The sequence below is a fragment of the Echiichthys vipera genome (genome assembly GCF_963691815.1).
Source record: "Echiichthys vipera genome assembly, chromosome: 5".
Classification (NCBI taxonomy): Eukaryota; Metazoa; Chordata; class Actinopteri; order Perciformes; family Trachinidae; genus Echiichthys; species Echiichthys vipera.
Genome location: NC_139830.1, coordinates 15,234,472 through 15,254,893, shown reverse-complemented (window position 1 = coordinate 15,254,893; position 20,422 = coordinate 15,234,472). Strand labels below are relative to the sequence as shown.

Genomic DNA, 20,422 nt, shown 5'->3' with positions numbered 1-20,422 from the left:
TTTTCTAAGACATGCTAACATGCAATTAACCGAGGATGTTGTATTAATAGAATTTCGCTCAGAAAATGATTAGATTTGGTCTTCTGAATGAAACGAGAATCAATTTTGATTCAGAGAAACAACAAAATGAAAATAATAATCAAAAAGGATCAAAGACCTCAGTCTGAAAGGACATTCATCGCTTTACATCGTCTTCTTAGCTGCAACAAATCCAGGAGAGGCCTCCGTCATTGACCCGTTGTACCATGTAATCTTTGACTATGATAATTGAAAAGTGGGATCATGATCAGGGGGTCAAATCAATCCATGTGCATTTCACAGGAGCATTTTATCGCTCTTTGTTTCTTGTTCAGCTGGTGTAAATGGAACCTGCAGCGACACAAGCAATTCAAAGCAAGGACGTGTTTTATTGTCATGTTGAAGAAGATTAATCAAGCTTTACAGGCTCAACGTGTGTTTCTCTTTCTCAAGCAGCTGTCACTTGTAGCCTAAACATGTCAAGTGCATCTGATCATTTATGAAATTATGTATCATGGGGCTGTACTGGTGTACGGAGCACCTGCCTGCGACCACCCTGCTTCCTGTTATTCTCCTCCCCATGATGGGCACCATGGAATCAGGCGAGGTATTTCCATCTGTATTTTGACACACATTTTGATGAACCATTTCTCGAAATTAGTTGACAGGCATTTGGATTTCCCTACTCATTTCTTCCCTTATCCAGGTTCGTATCCAGTACCTGAAAGACTTCAACGTGCTCTTTGTCGGTGGGCTGCTGGTGGCCATCGCTGTCAAGCACTGTGACCTGCGCAGGACGATTGCGCTTCAAGTGCTGCTTATTGTGGGGGTGAAGCCAACTCTGTAAGAAACATTATAAACATACACACTGCAGCTACAGTATAAAATGTGTGGATATCCCTGTTGTTGTGTGGAAGAGGTTCTGGAGCAGGACCAGGGCCAAAATCAATGGCCAACCTCAGTAATGCTCCTGTAGTTGAATGAGAGCAAATCCACGATATTGTGCCTTCGAAGTAACAGCCTATAAAAAAGGCGTATAGACAAATTGAGGGCACCTTTTGAGGATCACATTGTTTAAGTTACGGTTTAACTGTGTCTGTGCGTGTCTGGACAGCAGAGTGGGAAGGGTTCATTCTCTGTTGCATCACATTTTGTCTGTGGCATATTAGGTCTGTCCCATGAAGATAGTGCAGTTTTATAAGCATGCCTGTCCTCTATCTGTGTACTATAACAGACAAAGAAACAGTCAATAACTTGTACTGCTTGTGACAGCTCATCTCACTGATTCATTGCTCTCTAATAGATGTTATCCCCACTGTTTCCTGAGTTGTAGCCTGATAGCCCCAAGGTCAAGCCTGTACAACAGAACATGCTGTGCTGCTCCTTTTAGACAAATTACTTTTGTATCAATGAATATTTTTTTTCTCCCTCGGTAACTTAAGTTAAGCGTGTCCTGCTCCTTCCTATAAGCAACAAGTTCTTTGGTACTTGAACAAGTGGGAAAGCAGTGTGTTTTGTATACAGACGAGTGACACAATGATTAACATGCACTTAAAAGGTATGAGGCAGACTTTGAGGTGCCAAAGTACATTTCTCATCTTACAAAAAAAAATATGAAAAGAATTAATCCACAAAACCACATTTTAGTTCTGATTTTGATGGCTTATCTGTTTATCAAATTTATGTTCACAGCATCTTTCTCTGTATCCATAATTCATTAAGATCTATCCCTATTTATGATGGGCCTAACCAATGATGAAAATAAACTGTTAGCTCCGAAGAGTCCCTTTTTTCTTCCTTGTCTCCTTGCTCCATCACTGCTAAACTCCTTTCACCTCTGCTCAGTTGGGACACCGTCCATGAACAGAGGCTTTTGCTTCTGGGAGGAGGTTTTGCATTGACCCACAGGAGTGAGGTAATGCAGTTGATCATCAAGTCCCAATCCTTTTAAAGATAATTATTTCTATGAACGTTTGAATGCTGATGTATGTTTTCCCACCTTGCATAAAGAAATCTGGACTTTCTTTGTGGCTTGGAGAAAGTCACAACAACAGAGCATCCCTCCTCTTGCCATCTTCATCCTGTTGTGTCCTCGGGTGGCCATGTTCACCGAATGTTCCAGCAACAATGCCCCCACCACTCTCTTTCTGCAGATACTGGCCTCCATGGTGAGACAGGACACAATACTCTCTCAATCTTCAAAGGAATAGTTCAGCATTTTGGGAAAAGTGACTTCCTAGAGTCTCGACATAACGGTGAAGTTGACAGGCAACTGTGTTCCTCAAGAAATGGTCACATCATGTGATTCCCTGTGCTCCCTTTGTGTTTTAACATTTCTGTGCAACAAATGAGTAACAAGTTAATGTTAATTATTGAGTGCTATCTTTTGGTAGGCTAGTCAGCCTAGCTGTTTACCCCACCATGGGGCCCAGAGAGAGAGAGAGAGAGAGAGAGTGTGTGTTTGTTTTTAATCCAGGCATCAAGATACACCCACTGTATGTCACGTTTCCCTGCACCATCTCTGCCTCGCCGGCCTTCATAGACATGGTAAGACCTTTCAGACAAGATCGAGGCCCCATAAGTGAGTGTGTTGATATGCACACAGTGTTTTGAATAAAGGCTTGTATCTACTTTTCAGATAAGCAGCCTATATAAATCTTTATATATGATCATGATTATCTATTTGCATATACACAATATTCTGAATATCACCATGGAAACCAAACTTAGGCAGACTGAGCAGTTAACACAACGTGTATGTCGACAAATTGGTATTAATACCTACTCTGAGGGGGTGTTGACAAAACACTGTATCGCCTTGTACCATGGTTAAAATATATATATATATATATATATTTTATGCTTCCGGTTGTACCAGGTCAAGCTGGAGTCACAATTAAAAGGTCATTCCAGCGCAAAATTATCTCATGGTCTTTTTTGGCACTCGGGGTTCACCAACTACATTTTTGGTGCTTTGTTTTATGTGTAGGGACTCTCAACATGCTACTGCAGAGGTTTGGTGCTATTTTGAGCAGCATTAGTGGTTAAAAAAGCTGTTTCAATGCCTTCACCGTGCTGCCCCGAGCTAATCAGTTTTAGCCACGTCCGGCTGTTAGCAACTTTCCCACAGTTCTCCGTTAATCGTTGTTACACAGAAAAAAATGTCTCGATGGCCTATTTGTATCTAAGTGCTGAAAAAGACCATGGGATGATTTTGCACTGGAATTACACTTTGTTCCAGCTGAATACTTTACCTGTTGGGCCAATGTCACCAAAGCAACTTGAATGTGAACTCAAATGGAAAAGGCTTATTGATCATTCTAACACTGGAGGGCTGAGCTGGCAGTATTTCTTTATTTAAAGCTCCCCTGTATACTCCCAACATCACATCCTGATGTGCACTGAGACCGGTCCTTTAGCGCTGAAACCGCTTCTTCTATAATCTTACATCCTCCCTCACATTGCAATGCTCCTCAGAAACCAGCCGAACGTGCTGACTGGAAACATCGGAGCACCTGTTGTTGATCTTTTGACTGAGCTGACTGATAGAGAAACGATCAACAGAGAATCATCATTATGCTTACTTTCTCAGTTGGTTACTTGGAGCAAATTATACACATACAAGATTGAAAATAATGTAGTTACTCAAACTAATTTGTGTTGTCAGTCACCAACAGAATATTAATTTTCCAAGAAGATAAATGTTTGGAATTAGAGCTGCTGCAGGATCAAGGGCTCACTGTTGTATTTGAGACCGTTAAATGTAATGATGGGATCAAATCTCATTACCATCCACAAGATTAGGACCACTGGGTCCTCATTTGATTCAAAGAGAGCCAAGAGACAGAAGGCAAATCCCTTCAAAGGTTCAATGTGGGAGAAATACAAAATGATTGAAGGTAAGGGAAATCAATTATAGGAAACTTGATTGAAATAATTTCATTGAAATCCTTGGCAGGGGTCTCCATATCTGCCGAATGTACTGTAAAGAGCAAAGGGGATTGAAAAAAAGGTGAAACTACAGTACACAGAGGACAAAAGGTCATGCAGTTATGAAATCCAAAACGTTGTTTTGTTTGATCTAACAATCATTCTTCTGGTAAAGACGAAGGGATGGCAACATTCAAAGGAACAACTGTCAGTCCTGTTCTCACAGTAATGGAAGTTAATGAAGGTGTGATGGATGTCTGTTATCAGAGGTAAGATAACATCTTTATGTCAAGATATGTTCTGTCTTATTTCAGTCACTTTTGGTCTTTTTATAATCACAATGTGAACCAGTCCTGTCTGAAGCAGACAAAAGGCATGCAGGATCAGGATGTATAATGCTGCAGAACATTTTCTGCTTAAAAGCATTTATTATAAGTCTCAGTTTATTGACCATGTTCAAGACACGAGACAGGAATCAGCACGATGCATAATTGCAATTATCAAACTCTCTAGAAAATGTTTTCTTTTTTACTCTGCTTGACTTAACATTTCTGAACCTGCTTTTATAATGAATGATCTGAGTCTAATTAAATGATAATAGTGAATATAACATACCGAGAACAGTCATTTGGGGAGACAGCTGCACATTTTATTATGAAGTATCCCTGGGACAGGCAAAGTAATTGCTGAATTTATATGACCTCACCCCGAAGGGAAAAAGAGAAGTATTCAGTGATAAATCTCGCTGCCTCAGGGACTCTGAATGTTTTTAAAGAGACACTCATAAATCACAGTGTCTGAAAATATGTAATTAGATTTGCCTTTACTTTATATTACACCCATCTTCTGATTTACAAAGATTGTTTTTACTAGAGGAAAATTATCAAACCAATACAAACAAATTAAAATGCGCCATGCAGTAACCGCATAGATATCCTCATGTTTTCAATTAGCTACAGACAGGTTAAAGTGTGTGTTCCTGTAAGATCGATCACAGAGTCCTTGAACAGATGATGGCAACAAACTGTTGTCCTGTAATTTGCAGTTGTGGCTTATTAGGAAATTAACAACAAAACGACACAGAGCAGTATAAAGAAAGGCAGCTTTTCTGTTTTAGATTGAAAATTATACACACTGTGTTCCATAAGATTGAAATGATTCATTAATTAACATGTCCTAAATCTGCAAAACATGATATTGCTACTGAGAATACCTGAGCACTGCAGGACTTATCTCAGAAAACAATGAGACTTTCATTGAAGTGGCCCCTGGAATCTGTTCCCACATTACACCCTCCTCAAGAACTCCATCTTTGGCAGAAAGAGCCTTCGGCACTAACTTTTCACTGTAACACGAGTTTATTCAAACTGTAATTAATCCTCTATCTCTCTGTCATTCTGCCTCGCCCTCTCACTGAGGACAGAGTTTGTTCAAGGTATAGCAGCAACTTAAGGCTGCAACTGCTTTCCTGGTTCATTGGGAGGATAGGATAGGAATCTACCTGTATTGACATACCTGTACTCCCTCTCTCACTTACTCCTTAATTTAACTGCCACCCGTACTCTTTAAACCTCATACTGTAAAGGCTTCAGAGAAGAACCAAAGTTTCAATTTCTCAAGGGAAAAGGAAATGCTTGAAAAGACGTCCCCATGGAGCATCTTAAAGTGCGCTTAGAAGCGACTCGATGGTTCTGAGATTAGTTTGACTCCACGTCCTGCAGACCGTAAGAGCCTGATTGGTGGTTACGTCACGACATTAACTCCTATTGGCTGCATCAGAAACTGACATTTCAAGATTGACTGCTTCTGTTTACCAGAGTAGCCAGTGCTTTTGGTTCAGTTTGCTCCAGCTGTAACTTTGTGTGTATCCTTGCCTGCGTTTACTTCTCAGCGTTTGTTTGAAAGCGCAACAGTTAAATGGAACTAGATCACATTTAAGACAGCCTTTGCCATGGGCGAGCTCAGAAACCAGGGCTCTGTGCCCGCCGCTCTCAGCCACTGGCTGCGATCAGTAGTGTATCTTATATCCCGTTCAGACAAGTAACCATTCAGTCAGGCAAAGAAAGACTGATGGAAGGAAAAGAGAGCGCTGTCATCTGCCAATGACTGCACCAGTAGATGTTTTGGAGCCTGTTGCAGCAGGTTTTTCTTTCTCTATATCTTATTGCTGGGCTAACCTGGATGAGAGCCAAACACACACACACACACACACACACACACACACACACACACACACACACACACACACACACACACACACACACAATGGGGATGATATTCAGAGCTGCCAAAATCTGAAACCAGCCCATCAACCATTTCCATTCGTATTTAGACAGACAATCTAATCGAAGTGCTTCACTGTGAGGACAGAGGGTTAAATGATGCAGAGGCTACGGGTCTGAATGAAAACTTCTGACTGTAACTACAAATCCACAAAGAAGAGAGGGTTATTTGCAAAAGTGAGGTGAGTTAATTATACTTTTCTAATATGTGAATGTTGGTGTTTATATCTATATAAAGAGCTGTAAGAATATAGCTCTTTTTGCTCTGATTTGCATTCTTTTACCTCCGTGTTTATGTAGTAACCTACAGAGCACATAACTGCACTGGCACTGCTGTAGGTGTTGCATGTTGGTTGACAGCTGTGAACTTTGAGAGGCAGCCTTCTCATGTCAACACTACTGACAAAACTCTGTTAGCATATTATCCTGACAATTGGATGGACAGATGTACCTGTTCTTGTCTTCTGATTACTGTAGACTTCTTAAACATTTGTACAAAGCGTGGGACATTTTGGGCCTATTTGAGGTACTTGTATTTTACTTAGTATTCCAATGTTATGCCACTTCATACAGTACTTGTACTTACTTTGCATCTTACAAATTTTCATACCCTTTGTTTTCGATAAATCAAAGTTGAAGTGTTCCTTTGTGTAAAGACAATTATCCTACTTCATGGTAAAGTCTTTAAAAAGCCTCTTTACACTGTCACTTTATATTACCACTACATCACTTTATTAATGGTACTGTAACTATCTGCTGCTACACTTACTGTGCTTAAGGACATGCTGCTACATTTCACTGTGGTTTACTGTAACTTACTGTAACTTACTTCAGTATGAAATGCTGCTACACTTCACTGTGCCATACTGTCACTTAGTTCTGTAGGAAATGCTGCTACTTTTTTAACATTTTTAACACTTATAACTTATCGCTCCTTCTCACTTATTCACTTATTTAGTTTGTACTTATTTCATTTCAATCTGCTGCTAAACTGCACAGTGCGTATTGTTGTATATTGCATATACCTACGCTTAACCTGTCTGTTGCACTCTGTCACACTTAGTTCATTGCTTGATTTATTTTAGGTTAGCTTAATTTTTTTTATTTTTGATTTGTTTTATGTTTTATGCTTATTGTTACTCTGATCCTTTCCCACCTTTGTATTGAAACTGTTGCAAAATAATTTCCCTCGGGATAAATAAAGCTTCTTGAATCTTGAATCTTGAATCTTGGATCAGCTGGAAAACATATCCTCACAAAGCTGAATCCAGGAGAGTTTTCCTGATGCCATGAAAAGTTGAGTTTATAGAGAACCGTGATGATCTTACAGAAGATCAAGTACTGACTAAAACAAATCAAAGAGAACATATTTCTCCTGTATTAGCTTATTTGCACTGGCTACCTGTAAAATCTACAATAGAATTTAAAATCCTTCTTCTTACCTACAAAGCTCTTATTGGTCAGGCTCCGTCGTATCTTAAAGAGCTCATAGTACCGTATTACCCGACTAGATCGCTGCGCTCTGAGAATGCAGGGTTACTCGTCGTTCCTAGAGTCTCCAAAAGTAGAAGTGGAGGCAGAGCCTTCAGCTACCAAGCCCCTCTCCTGTGGAACCGACTCCCAAGTGTTATTTGGGAGGCAGACACTGTCCGCATATTTAAGAGTACATTCAAAACTTACCTCTTTGAAAAAGCTCACAGCTAGGCTTACGAGCCCTTTGCTATGTTGTTATTTTTAAGATGATTTTTTCAAGACAGATGGCCGTCCACGTTTGTGGTTGCTTGCATCTCTGGAAGTGTGTCTCTGTCTGTCTGTCTTTGTGACCGTCTTTCTCTCTCCTTTTCTTCCTCCCCAACCGGTCAAGACAGATGTCCGTCCTCCACAGAGCTGGGTCTGTCCGACTTTCCGGCCTGTTATAGGGAAGGTTTTCGTTGCCACCGTACTCTACGGGGGAATTGTTGGGTCTTACATCTTAAATATGTCATAGAGTGTGGTCAATACCTACTCTGTAAAGTGTCCTGAGAACTTTTGTTATTTGGCACTATAAATAAAATTGAATTGAATTGAATTGAAGATGATGCACTGCTGTAGATTAAACTACCCAACATAAAAATAACACAACCAAATCTACAGCAGTAAAAATGCAACATACGCATTAATGCAACAATAATATTAATCCAAAAACCTCATATATAAGAGTAAAACACTGACAGGGAACATTTTTACTGCTGAATGAGTACTTTTACTTTTTAAATTTTGCTTTATAGACATATTTTAAATCAGTTCAGAAAGAAATTTAACTTTTATAATAACAAGAAAACAATCCAATATGTTTATTGTCAATATCGTATTATTGTGAGAAAAGGTGCTCCTTTTATTAATGTGTATTTTTGAATAAGTTAGCAATTAAGTTAATGCTGTTTTGGATAAAATATTTTTACTTTAACAATCATGTGATCATGTTTTTATGTATGCACATCCTGAGTCAATGACCAATAGAACTGCAGAAAAACACTTTATATTTTCACTCAATTTCAGCATAAAAGTCCAAAATAATGCAAATAAGGGAGTGTAATGAAATAATATGATGAGATACATTGTCCCTGGCTCACAGCACAAGTAATATATGATAATAGGAATTATGAAATCACAGAAAACATATCCCCAATTAAATAAACAGCTTTCATTCACCACTATATTAACATCATCAGATCCAGTGAAGGAGGAAACTGTACATGTAAAACCTCCTCCGTAGGAATCACTTTCAAACTTGTCTCAGATTTGATCAGATTATAAGAAATGTCAGTAGAGTCCCAAACTGACTGAAGTATTAACAATGGGAATAATCCTGCTGGACACGCTTGTGTTGATAGTTTGTCTAAATTTTCAGCACCGCACCCAGGCTGAATGTTCTTGAGAAATGCCACAATGACACAATTGATGCTGTTCTGTGATTACATGCCAAACCCCATAACTTATGATCATTCATACGAACCGTAAAGATAAGATCTAAACAGCGGACTTGTCTTTTCTACATCCTGTTGGCTGTTACTTGTTGTTTGGCAGAAAGTAAAACCAGCTCTGGCGGGAGGTTTTACCGATAATTTCACAATACAATATAAATATATTTTTTGTGAAAATTAAATACATATGCAAGTTAAAGTAAACTAGATGATTAAAGTTACTAAAATATTGCATGCTTAAAAAACAAAAATTGAGCAAAGATTGAAAACGCAAAATACAGGTTTTCAAATAATGTGTTAAAGTTGTTTATTTGAAGATAATATTTGAGGGATCCAAACTTTCATTGAGGTTTTTAAGTAATGTGAGTAATATATGGAAGAATTTGAAGAAACATACTTAAGTACTTAAGTAAAGGTATATTCAGCAAAATTAACCTGCGTATCAAAGGTAACAGTAATTATTTTTCAACCTAATGGGCCCTGTCAGTATTACATTATCATATATTATCATATATTATCATATACATAATATAATATATAACATTTATTAAGTCAAATTGTTCCAACAGAGATGTACCGCATGGTGTCATAAGCCGTATAGCTCATAAATCAGGAAAAACTTTGAATGTCTGCTCTAAAGTAGCACTGTATAAATACATTTTAATTAGTCACTTTAAAAACAATGAATTCCTAAAACAGGTCCTCACAGTTGAACCACTTATGTTTTTATGCTCATATAGCATTGTTCCTGGCCCCAGTTTGTGACTCTCAAGATTACATGCAAGTCGCAGAACTATGCAACCAATTACGTGAAAAAGGAATACTCCGTGATATTTACAAATCCAAAAAGGTTACCACTGTTGTGAAGGTATTTCCCTAGTACCCAAAGCCTCTTCATGTGTAGGCTGACAAGATCTTTTCATTTTAGTTCATGTTGTACAAACTGAATAATCTATCTATCTATCTATCTATCTATCTATCTATCTATCTATCTATCTATCTATCTATCTATCTATCTATCTATCTATCTATCTATCTATCTATCTATCTATCTATCTATCTATCTATCTATCTATCTATCTATCTATCTATCTATCTATCTATCTATCTATCTATCTATCTATAGATCTATCTATAGATCTATCTAATATAGCTATCGTTATTAAACAACTGGGTTTTTTTCAAATGCGGATGCTCACAGTTCTGTGACTCAAATGTTGTGTTAACACATGAGAGACACACAAACTGGGGCCACTTCTGCACGTTAAACCTGTGCATCATGGGTCACACACAGAGAGAGAGAGAGAGAGACACACACACACACACACACACACACACACACACACACACACACACACACACACACACACACACACACACACACACACACACACACACACACACACACACACACACACACACACACACACACACACACACACACACACACACACTACTGCTGAATCTTCTCTTTCTGTAAGTGCATCTGTTCTGGCTGGTGGCAGCGTGTCTGTCAAGCAGTTGAGAGGATTTGTTGCCACAGTGGTTAAAAGGCAATCTCTCAACTTTCACCTCAACACTTCAACCTCCTTTGATGTGAACAGGAAGAGCCACGAGTGCTAATTGTCTCTCTTTATCTCTCTCTTTCTTTCTCTCTCTCTTTCTCTCTCTCTCTCTCTCTCTCTCTCTCTCTCTCTCTCTCTCTCACTTCTCCGCATCAGCATTATTTCGCTTTACATGACCTTGAACAGCCATGGTTTGTTGGCAGTTTTAATGAGCTTGGTGTATGTCGGTGGTTGAGATTACCTTTACTGGAACTTGGGCCACGTGTCTGTCACCTCCGCTGGGATCAGATAACACTTCTTTACACTCAGTTATATAAACACCCTGGCCCATGTACATCCACTTATGTCAAACTTTGCTGTTTTAATAAAAAAAGAAAGGAACTGTCTTCACGCCTGTATTCATACTGTCAAAGGACACAGTATAGTGTATCTTTCAGATTTACAGTAGAACGATGACTCCGTAGGTGTGAACTCAAAGGATCAGTGACAAAAAGTGCTTTGTCAAAACACTCGAGGTACGCTTCCTGTCTTGTGCCAACACTAATATAAATCAAAAGCAGAATTACAAATGATTTCACAACTACAAAAGGAGTAGTTTGACTTTTTGGTTATATGCACTTATTTGCTTTTTTGCGTAGATGAAATGATCAATACCACTTTAATTTCTGTTTTGGTTGATATGGTGCCAGCAGCTGGTTACCTTTGCATAACATAAAGACTGGAAACAGGCACCTCGAAGATGTGTGCAGTTGTTTTTTCTTCTTTGGATATAGCCAGGCTTTATGTATGTTTGCCCACTTCTAGTCTTCATGCTAAGCTACCAAGCTGCGTGTTATATTCATCTTTAGCTATTTTCAGAGTTACTGTCAGCTACAGAGCAAGCAGCAGTCTGCTGTCCTGGAAAGTGAAGCCAATGCAACAGTTCATTAAACCTGCAATCTTTTTAATGGCCAACAGGGGGTGACTCCACTGCCTCCAAAAATAGGTCTACAAGTCACAGAGAAAATGGACCCACTTCTCGTTTGATTTATTACTTGTTACTCAGTAGCTAATTTCAAGTCTTCTTCAATACATATACAGACCATAAAATAGGGGATGCTTGTGTTTCTCTCTTAGAACTTTGATCCTATCGGTGTTTTTTCAGTTCTTTGAAGTTAATTTTAACATTTTGGTCGCCTAAAAATGTCTTGTTTGATTGTATGAAAAGACAGTCTGCTGTTCCTTTTTTCACCTTGCTAACTATATTGGAAAACTTGGCTCCATCCTCTTAAAAAGCAAGATAGCAACAACCAAAAAGTCAGAGTTGAGGCTTCAAAACAGTAGTTCACAAACCGATAGGCGATGTCTCCCTTTCCTTTATACTGTGGTGGTATCAATCAAGTGGTATCAATCTTCTCATCTGACTCTTGGCAAGAAAGCGAAAACTATCACATTTCCCAAAGTGGCAAAATATTTCTTTAAGTCTTAGCATTTGTGTGACCTTTAATATTAACTGATGCAGCTGACAATTCAAATAATCTTTATCCTCCGTTGCAAATTATGCAGAACCCCGTTGGGCCTGACAAAACTGCTGACTAAAGATAGATGACGGTTTTTCTTCCCCATCTCAAATTTAGCTTGTTTTCCATCTCTTTACAGGAGCAGGTTTTGGTGCAGCAGTGTCAAATCTCAAACATCAACCCCTCAGGTCAGCCTACATACCTGTGAACCCTGTGGGACCTCCTGCCAACAGATGGCAGAATCACAGGTACTGAGCCACGTCAGGCCTTCCTGTTTTAACCCAAAGCAACTTCTGTGTATCACTCGAAATAGAAAATCAATTCTGACTCTGCCTGTACATGGACAAATGACCAACTGTTTTAACCTGCTTTTGATCTGTAGGCTTTTTCTTTTTTGTTTTTAAAGACAAAGTATGAAACACCAAATGTTTAAGGAATAGTTTGATATTTTGGGAAATATTCTTGCAGAGAGTTAGAAAAGAAGTCAGCCAGACTCGTGTTTGTATGGTAAAATGAAATGAAATTAAGCTCAAACCAGCAGTCAGCTAGCTTAGCTTAGATTAGCTTAAAGACATTACATTAAATTTAGTTTAGCTGACATTTTTATCCAAAGCGACTTCCAATAAGTGTATTCAGCCATTAGGGTACAAACCAGAAGAGCTAGAATTAAGTAAGTGCATCATCTTTAAATAAGCCACACTACAGAGTGCTACATAAATGTGCAGGTTGAAAGTGCAGTGTATATACAGTAATTTATTTATTATATAAAATGTCCTCTTAGCCAAGGGGCAGTCAAAAGAAATGCATTTTTATCCTGCAGCGGAAGATGTGTTGACTTTCAGCTGTCCGGATGTCGATGGGGAGCTTGTTCCACCATTTTGGAGCCAGGACGGCAAACAGTCGCGACTCCGTCGAATGACTAGATGTTCCTCTCAGTGAGGGCGTAGCAAGCCGATTGGCTGATGCAAGCTGAGCAGGCGGACTGGGGTGTAGGGTTTAATCATGTCCTGATTGTAAACTGGGCCTGATTCCTTAATAGCACGATAAGAAAGTACTAGTATCTTGAGCCTTTTCCCCTTCTTTCCAGTCTTCGTTCTAAGCTGCTGGCTGTAGTGTTTAATTCTTAGCAATAAAGCAAAAATACTTTTTCTAAAATGTCGAACTACCCCATTAACCAATCAGAAGCACTGCATATTACAATAAAATTGAAGTAGTGTGTTCTGCTGTCCCATAAATAACAGTTTGATAACATCAAGGTGTAGGCCTAAGTATGTGAACATGTCAATTCAGGTTAAAAGGCTGTTTGTGGTTTGTTTACTAGGAAAGAGGATGTTTTCCAGTAATGGCCTCAAGGGATTCACAGAAATAAAAAGTGAAGTCATTACACAATGAACCCATCCTTGATGGTTTTGTCAACACTTAGTGATTGTAATATTCATCTTTATTATGATTTATATTCACTGTGATGATCACACCATAGACTAAAGAGGGCAGGGACGTCTGCTTCACCAAGAAAGAGGGCAACACCTTGAGCTTGAGGACAGCATCTGTGAGCAGGAGGCACAGCGCCGACGGGATCCTCGGTTCAGGGTCAGGATCCGCACCGGGACAAGGCCCCGTTGTCTCGGATCGTTTCCATCCCTACCGTCGACAGTTCAGCGATGGAGCCGTGCCAGCTGCAGTTTGCCTCCAACAGTGTTCGTCTTCCTTCAGCTGTCTGCAGGAGGTGTGCAGTCCTGGCCCTCGTTCACATAGCTCCAGCGTCGAGGCACCAACATCCTGGGATCAGTACAACGGCAGCATTCAGGTTTCTAGATTTATGGTACACTCATTTATCGTCGCCTATTATTCAGTTTATGCAGTCAGAAAACAACAAGTTGATATCAGGAAAGTGACTTAGAGAGTCTATAAAGTTTACTAGAAAGAAAGGGAGTGAATCGGCAGAGTGGATGACCAGAAGTGTGTAAGAGATGTACTACCTGATGTTCCTCACATGTTAGGATGACTACAGAGACACACACACATGCCTGCACACACTGAAGCAACTAATTGGCGCTCAATCAAATTCATTTGTGCAAATATTAAAGAGGCTATAATGTAGATTTTTCATAATAACGGTGTATCAAGTGACAATGTGAAAGGGGTACAGAGCATTATCACCTGAAACTGCAGCTTTACAGAGCTTTATAGTGACTTTCAGATCAATGTTTAGCTGTCTGGCCCCAACTACCGCTCTCATAGTGTTGTTTTCAGTGCAAACGGTTCTAAAAATGCCCATTTCCTGCTCTAGCACTAAAAAGAAGACGGACACAGTTAGATAGGTAGCTGGTAAATATAGTGGGGCATTTAGCAGCATTTCCCCTCAGGAGTTGGTGGAGACACAAAAACAGAGCTTAAAGAAAGTGAATATTTTATTTACATTCAAGTCCAAGTGATCAAAAAGGCAGACATTTTATTACAAATGTTTTTATTGTGCTTGCATAATACAGTTTGGATGGCTTCTCTAGACAACTTCCTTTTACTTCCTTATATTTGCAGAGTTCGTTCCCAGAAGTACCAACTCTACCAGGAGAGCCCTCCTGTTTCCTGTCTCAAAGCTATCCATCCTACAGCTCATCAAGCCCTTTACAACAGGTGAGTGAGCACGTCGGTAGAACAATGTAGAAGTTGGGACGTGTGTGATGGTTAAACGTGAGTGAGATATTTAAGTTTACCTTTACAATTTGAGGGTATCACAATAATCTATATGAGCCAAGATAGTGACACCGGATTTGTTTCAAATGCAGTGGGAAATACATGACGTGACGTGTGTGTGTGTGTGTGTGTGTGTGTGTGTGTGTGTGTGTGTGTGTCCTCTTCAGGTCTCAGCTAGACTGTATCTTAATACTGATCAGTCCAACAGCTCAAAATATTCTCTCCAAAGTCTCTCCCCTCAATCACACCAGGAGAACACCACACACTCCCTTTTTCCGAAGCCCATTTACTCATACAGGTAACACTGCATCACACAACATATTTTGCAAACATTTATATTACTGTCTACTTTTATTAAGTAGTAATTAATAACATAATAATAAAAGTGCATTGTGTGTATAATAATAGTACATACAACATTGTGCAGAATTCTGATGTCAATTCTATCCAGTGATTATGGACGGGGTATCTTAGAATTTACGTGCTTTGTTTGCGCCGAATGAAAAAAATGTTAATGTAAAGAATGTTTCCTTCCTGACCGCAGCATCTTAATCTTCTTGGCTCTGAAGAACAGTAACACCGGAAGCCTGCCGGTTAGTGAGATCTACAGCTTCATGACTGAGAACTTCCCCTATTTTAAGGTACCACAACTAAAGTTTAAAGATAAACTCTATCACATGCTTGATCTTAAATTAACCAACTGAAAAAACTCATCAGTGACACAAGCACTGAAAAACAAAATGTGGTTGTGAAGTAAAACACTAACCTGTACAATTAGTCTGCTCCAGAAGGCTCTCTAGTTCAATCGATAGTCTTTCTATTAGGCATGGGACGATATGAAAATTTCATGCCAAGATTTTCTGGGTAAAACTTTGTGACTCATATAAATTCAGTGTAATTTCCCATTATTACAGTAGTCCAAAGAAGGAAATCAGGCAATAACCGGGATAACTCTGCCCAGGGAGGAGGGTTGGCGTAGTGTGTGTGTCCTAAAACACAGGACTTTCACCCGGGAGACTTGTCCTGGAAGTACTAAGCCAAACCACAACATTTTATTCTAATCCTTTCCATGTCGTTGTGATGCCTAATAGTCAGCTTTTGTTGCTTAGACCTAACTATTGTAGTGCACTTCGGTCCCTGTTTTATGGTGTATCCATTTCTATATAGATCAACAGCTGAACAGGGGTTCATGCTCAGGCTAATTACTCTCTAATGATTAATGACACCCTGCAAAAATCAGTGTGCTACACCTGGACCAGCTGGGTTTTAACTTGTGGAAGCACGAGGCGGCATGGGCAATTTAATGAGATGTTTTGTATCTGTTTGTGTGTGTGATTAAAAGGTTGTTGCAGGTTGTTTTCACAACAGGAAATGATTAAAAAACAACAACAAAGAATTGTCATAATTCTATGACATCATTTATCAAGTCGGTAGATCGAAACCCCCGTGCTTTAATATTGATAAAGGCAGCTGCAAGGTTGAACCTCTGTTTGAACCCTGGGTCGTCACAAATACTGCACATTCTTTAAAATAATCTACAAATCAAAGAAGTTCAGACTTACTTCTGGAAAGAGCTCAAACACTTGGTACCATTCATATTCAAGAAGGCACCTTATACATGGCTGCTTTCCAAACAGCTGCCTGTAACATTAAACTCAGGCTGCAGGGCCAGAAAAACACATGAGGTAGATGAGAAGGTATATTTCAAGGACAGTCAAAGTAGTGTAGATACATCTTCTTTCTGAATATTATTGTTAGTAATAACTGTCATGATAAAGTATCTTTGAGTTCATTTCAGTTCAGTGGACACTTGCTATGGCATGCAGATATTAGACACCGCAGATGGTGGAAAAATCAATACACGTTTTAATATCGCCTCCAGGGAAGGAGGTTTCTGGATATGGATTTCAGGGAATTTGAAACAACACTCATAATATTTGAGTGCTTAATATGACACATACGTAGATACTGAAACACAGTCAGGGAGTGGGTGAGAGCTGAAGTGAGGTCAACAGTCTTCATTGAACATGAAAAGAGAAAAAAAGGGCATTTCAGTATAATTATTTTCTTAAAGGTGTGAAACAAGTTAAAACTAAATTAATGAGGGACTTAGGAGTAAGTTCCAAAGTATAATGGAGCACACGAATAGCAGGAAAACTTTGTTGTCCGGCTAACGCTTCGACGCCAAGTGTATTTTCATCGGCGTCAAACAGGACAAAAACTCCTGTTCTTTTAAACGTATAATATGTAGAAAGTATTGCTTATTGTTAGAGAGAGAGAGAGAGAGAGAGAGAGAGAGACAGACAGACAGACAGACAGACAGACAGACAGAGAGAGAGATGGTTGAGTGAGCTAGAAAGTGACTGAAGAGAGTGAGCGACGTTCATTAAGGACAATGGCATGAATCAGAGGAATAGAATAGTATTTCCTAATTATTTTGCAATTCAATCAAAGAACAAATATACACACATACATCCGCAAAACCACTGCTGTAGGGTGCCTCACTGTTGGATTATGGGTGAATGCGGAGCTTCATCTTGTCTGTGAGTGTGTGTGTGTGTTGGTAAAACAGACACACAGCCTCATACCCTGTGTGTCAGTATGAGATGCTGAGACCAAAATAAGAAAATCCACACACCCATTAGAAGTGATGGTGTCCATCACTTCTAATGGGTCAGAAGTTATAACTGAGAGGGTTTACTTTTGTATTACTTTATACATGGTTGTTTGTAAGATAATCCTACATATTATATCTTTAAATAACATCAAAATAGAAAAAATATTTGTCAGACAATCCATGTGCTCCGTTATACTTTGGATCTTCCGATTTGCTACTGCTTTCTTTATGTCATGTAATACAATTTTATACATGATTGGTCAGACAACATAAGCTATCTGAAGATCTCACTGATTATATATATATATTTTTTCATTTTCTTATAGGAAATTATATGAAGTGTCCTGGTAGCACAATGGTTAGGACACATATGTAGCAGACATAATAATGTGCGCTCTTTACTTTTCATCTTGTACCACTAAGTACTCTGACATGACATTATAAAGAACAGCTGCTCAAACTCTTTTCTTTCCTATCTTCTGCATCTCTCCATCCCTCTCTGTTTTAAGTCAGCTCCTGATGGATGGAAGAACTCTGTGCGTCACAACCTCTCCCTGAACAAGTGCTTTGAAAAAGTGGAGAACAAAAACGGGAACTCGTCCCGTAAAGGCTGTCTTTGGGCTCTCAATCCGGCCAAGGTGGAGAAAATGCAGGAGGAGCTGCACAAGTGGCGTCGCAAGGACCCCATCAGTGTTCGCAGGAGCATGGCGAGGCCAGGTGGGTCCCTTAAATGTATTGAAAAATGTGGGAACCAAAGAACGGAACAAATGGAAAATAATGTTTTTCAGAAGATTGATTTTTACCATGAATGGATTACAGTAAAAGATTAAAAGGTCAAAGATGTACTGTACGGATGTTAGACCATTTAATCATTTCTTGCTGATCTGACCTGTATTTTGGAATTTTAGTGCATCCTATTTGATTCAAACTTTATTTGATACACATTCTTTATACAGAAGACCTTGATCGTCTACTGGGAGAGAGACCGGACAAGCTTAGGTCTTTGCCACCTTACACTAATCCAGCTTTGTTATCCAGAGCGGCCCCTATCTACAGCACCACCTCGTCATCTTGCACCACAGCCCAGCTTCAACCACCCTGCCTACCCATTCGCCGTTCACAGTATACCCATGCTCAAAATCAGCAGCCCTACTACCTTCCCACTGCCGCTGTTCACCCCAGCAACTCATTTGCCCTGTACTCACCCTGTGGACTGCAGCCTGCAGCTGGCGTCTCATCAGCCACTGGAAGCTTGCACTCCCCTATGGCTGGTAAGATGCCACCGGTTTACAACGCCGCCCTGCAGGCTGAGTTCACCACCAGGAGCATGCAGGACTTGCTGTTGGAGGGAGACGCCAGTTATGACATCGACGCACTCAACCCCAGTCTAACTGACCTGCAGCTGCAAGGTACGAGAGTCAACTACAATATGATGGATAAGAATAAAACAAGCTAATTTTCCTTTTTCCTTTTACCGTGCAAGGAGACTAGAAAGTGCCACATCAATGGCCACGCATCATGCATTCAGCCAGGACACAGGAAGAGATCATAGAGACGTGAAGAAGATAATTCATCACCTACACACAACAAGTCTTGTTTGTTCTATTCTAACTAGCTATTTTCAGCTCATAGTAGCTAGTAGTTACCTAATTTTGTCACTACAGAGATGTGGTATCATATTATTTGCATACAAAGTCTGCATACGATTTGTCAATGCACAAAAATCCTGTGTATATTAAACGTTTCTGCTGCTATCACACCGCATCAGACATTTTCACATCTAAGAAACAAAAGCTCAGGTGCAATTAATTACATCAACAATGGCTCCGTGTCATTTTGCTTAATCGTCTTTATTCTCTAAAATACCCCTTTCACCTGGGTTTTCGCCCAGGTCAGTGTGTTAATGAGTCAAATTCAGCCATTATTTATGTTATTACAGATATTTCTTCATCTTTTTCCAGGTAACTTGTGGGAGGAGTTACAGGAGGACAGCCTGGTGTCTAATCCACATGTCACCACCACAACCCCGTCCACGACCTCTGCGCCGCAGGATCATCCCGTCCAGACCAGCTGCTTGCAAGTCACGTCCTCCCCCATCAGTCAGATGTCAGAGGTCACCGCCGGCGGTCGACGAAAAGCAGAGTATGAGGACGAAAACTCAGGCGGACACTTTGAGCAGCATGGCTGTTTGAACGGACTGCATCCTGTGGTTTATTCAGGAGTGGAGAGTCTGGCTGGGTATCTGACCTCCTGCACCGCATCCATCTCCTTAATGTAAAGAGCGGACTGTCTGGGCTCTTTCACACTCCCTGACCATTCATGTACTATATTAACCTGAATGGAAAATGCTGTCACAAGCAGTTTCATGCCACATTATTAGTTTGGGGATTATTTAAACCATCAACTCCGCTGACAGACTCTGTAGAGGAACTCATTATAGTATATTATTACTTTTTCTCTCAACCTATTTATTCATTTGCAAGATCTCATGGTGAGTCAGCAAATGATAATAGGTTTTATACATGGAAAAGTAAACAGGGAGACGCTTGACACATTAAAATTGTAATTAAATTCCTTTATTTGTGAGTTTAGCTATTTATTTACCTTTTACAAGTTTTATTTTAAAATGTCACATCATGGTGGTATTATTTTGTGTATTTGTTTTATATAATTACAAAAATACTTCATTTATGGCATTTAATAATTAATTAAAATTATTTAGTAAAAATATTTCAACTTCATACCCTTATTGATGCATTGTTTGCATTCTTAACATTTCAGTTCTTCTTTTTTTTTTTTAGTAAATAACAAATGATTAATTGATTTATTAATGATCTTTTTCAAGGGTTGAGTT

At 39.4% G+C, this 20,422-nt stretch overlaps 1 protein-coding gene across 1 annotated transcript; it reads left to right on the top strand.

Moving 5' to 3' along the window:
- Nucleotides 1–532: 532 nt before the first annotated feature.
- Nucleotides 533–19,846, top strand: foxn1 (forkhead box N1; the record flags this gene model as incomplete). The annotated part of the gene is made up of 10 exons (XM_083914207.1): nt 533–625; nt 725–861; nt 12,397–12,505; nt 13,738–14,064; nt 14,796–14,891; nt 15,119–15,249; nt 15,496–15,592; nt 18,078–18,285; nt 18,525–18,977; nt 19,530–19,846. The coding sequence occupies 10 exons, from the start codon at nt 533–535 to the stop codon at nt 19,844–19,846; spliced, it is 1,968 nt and encodes a 655-aa protein (XP_083770333.1).
- Between the last annotated feature and the right edge of the window lie 576 nt (nt 19,847–20,422).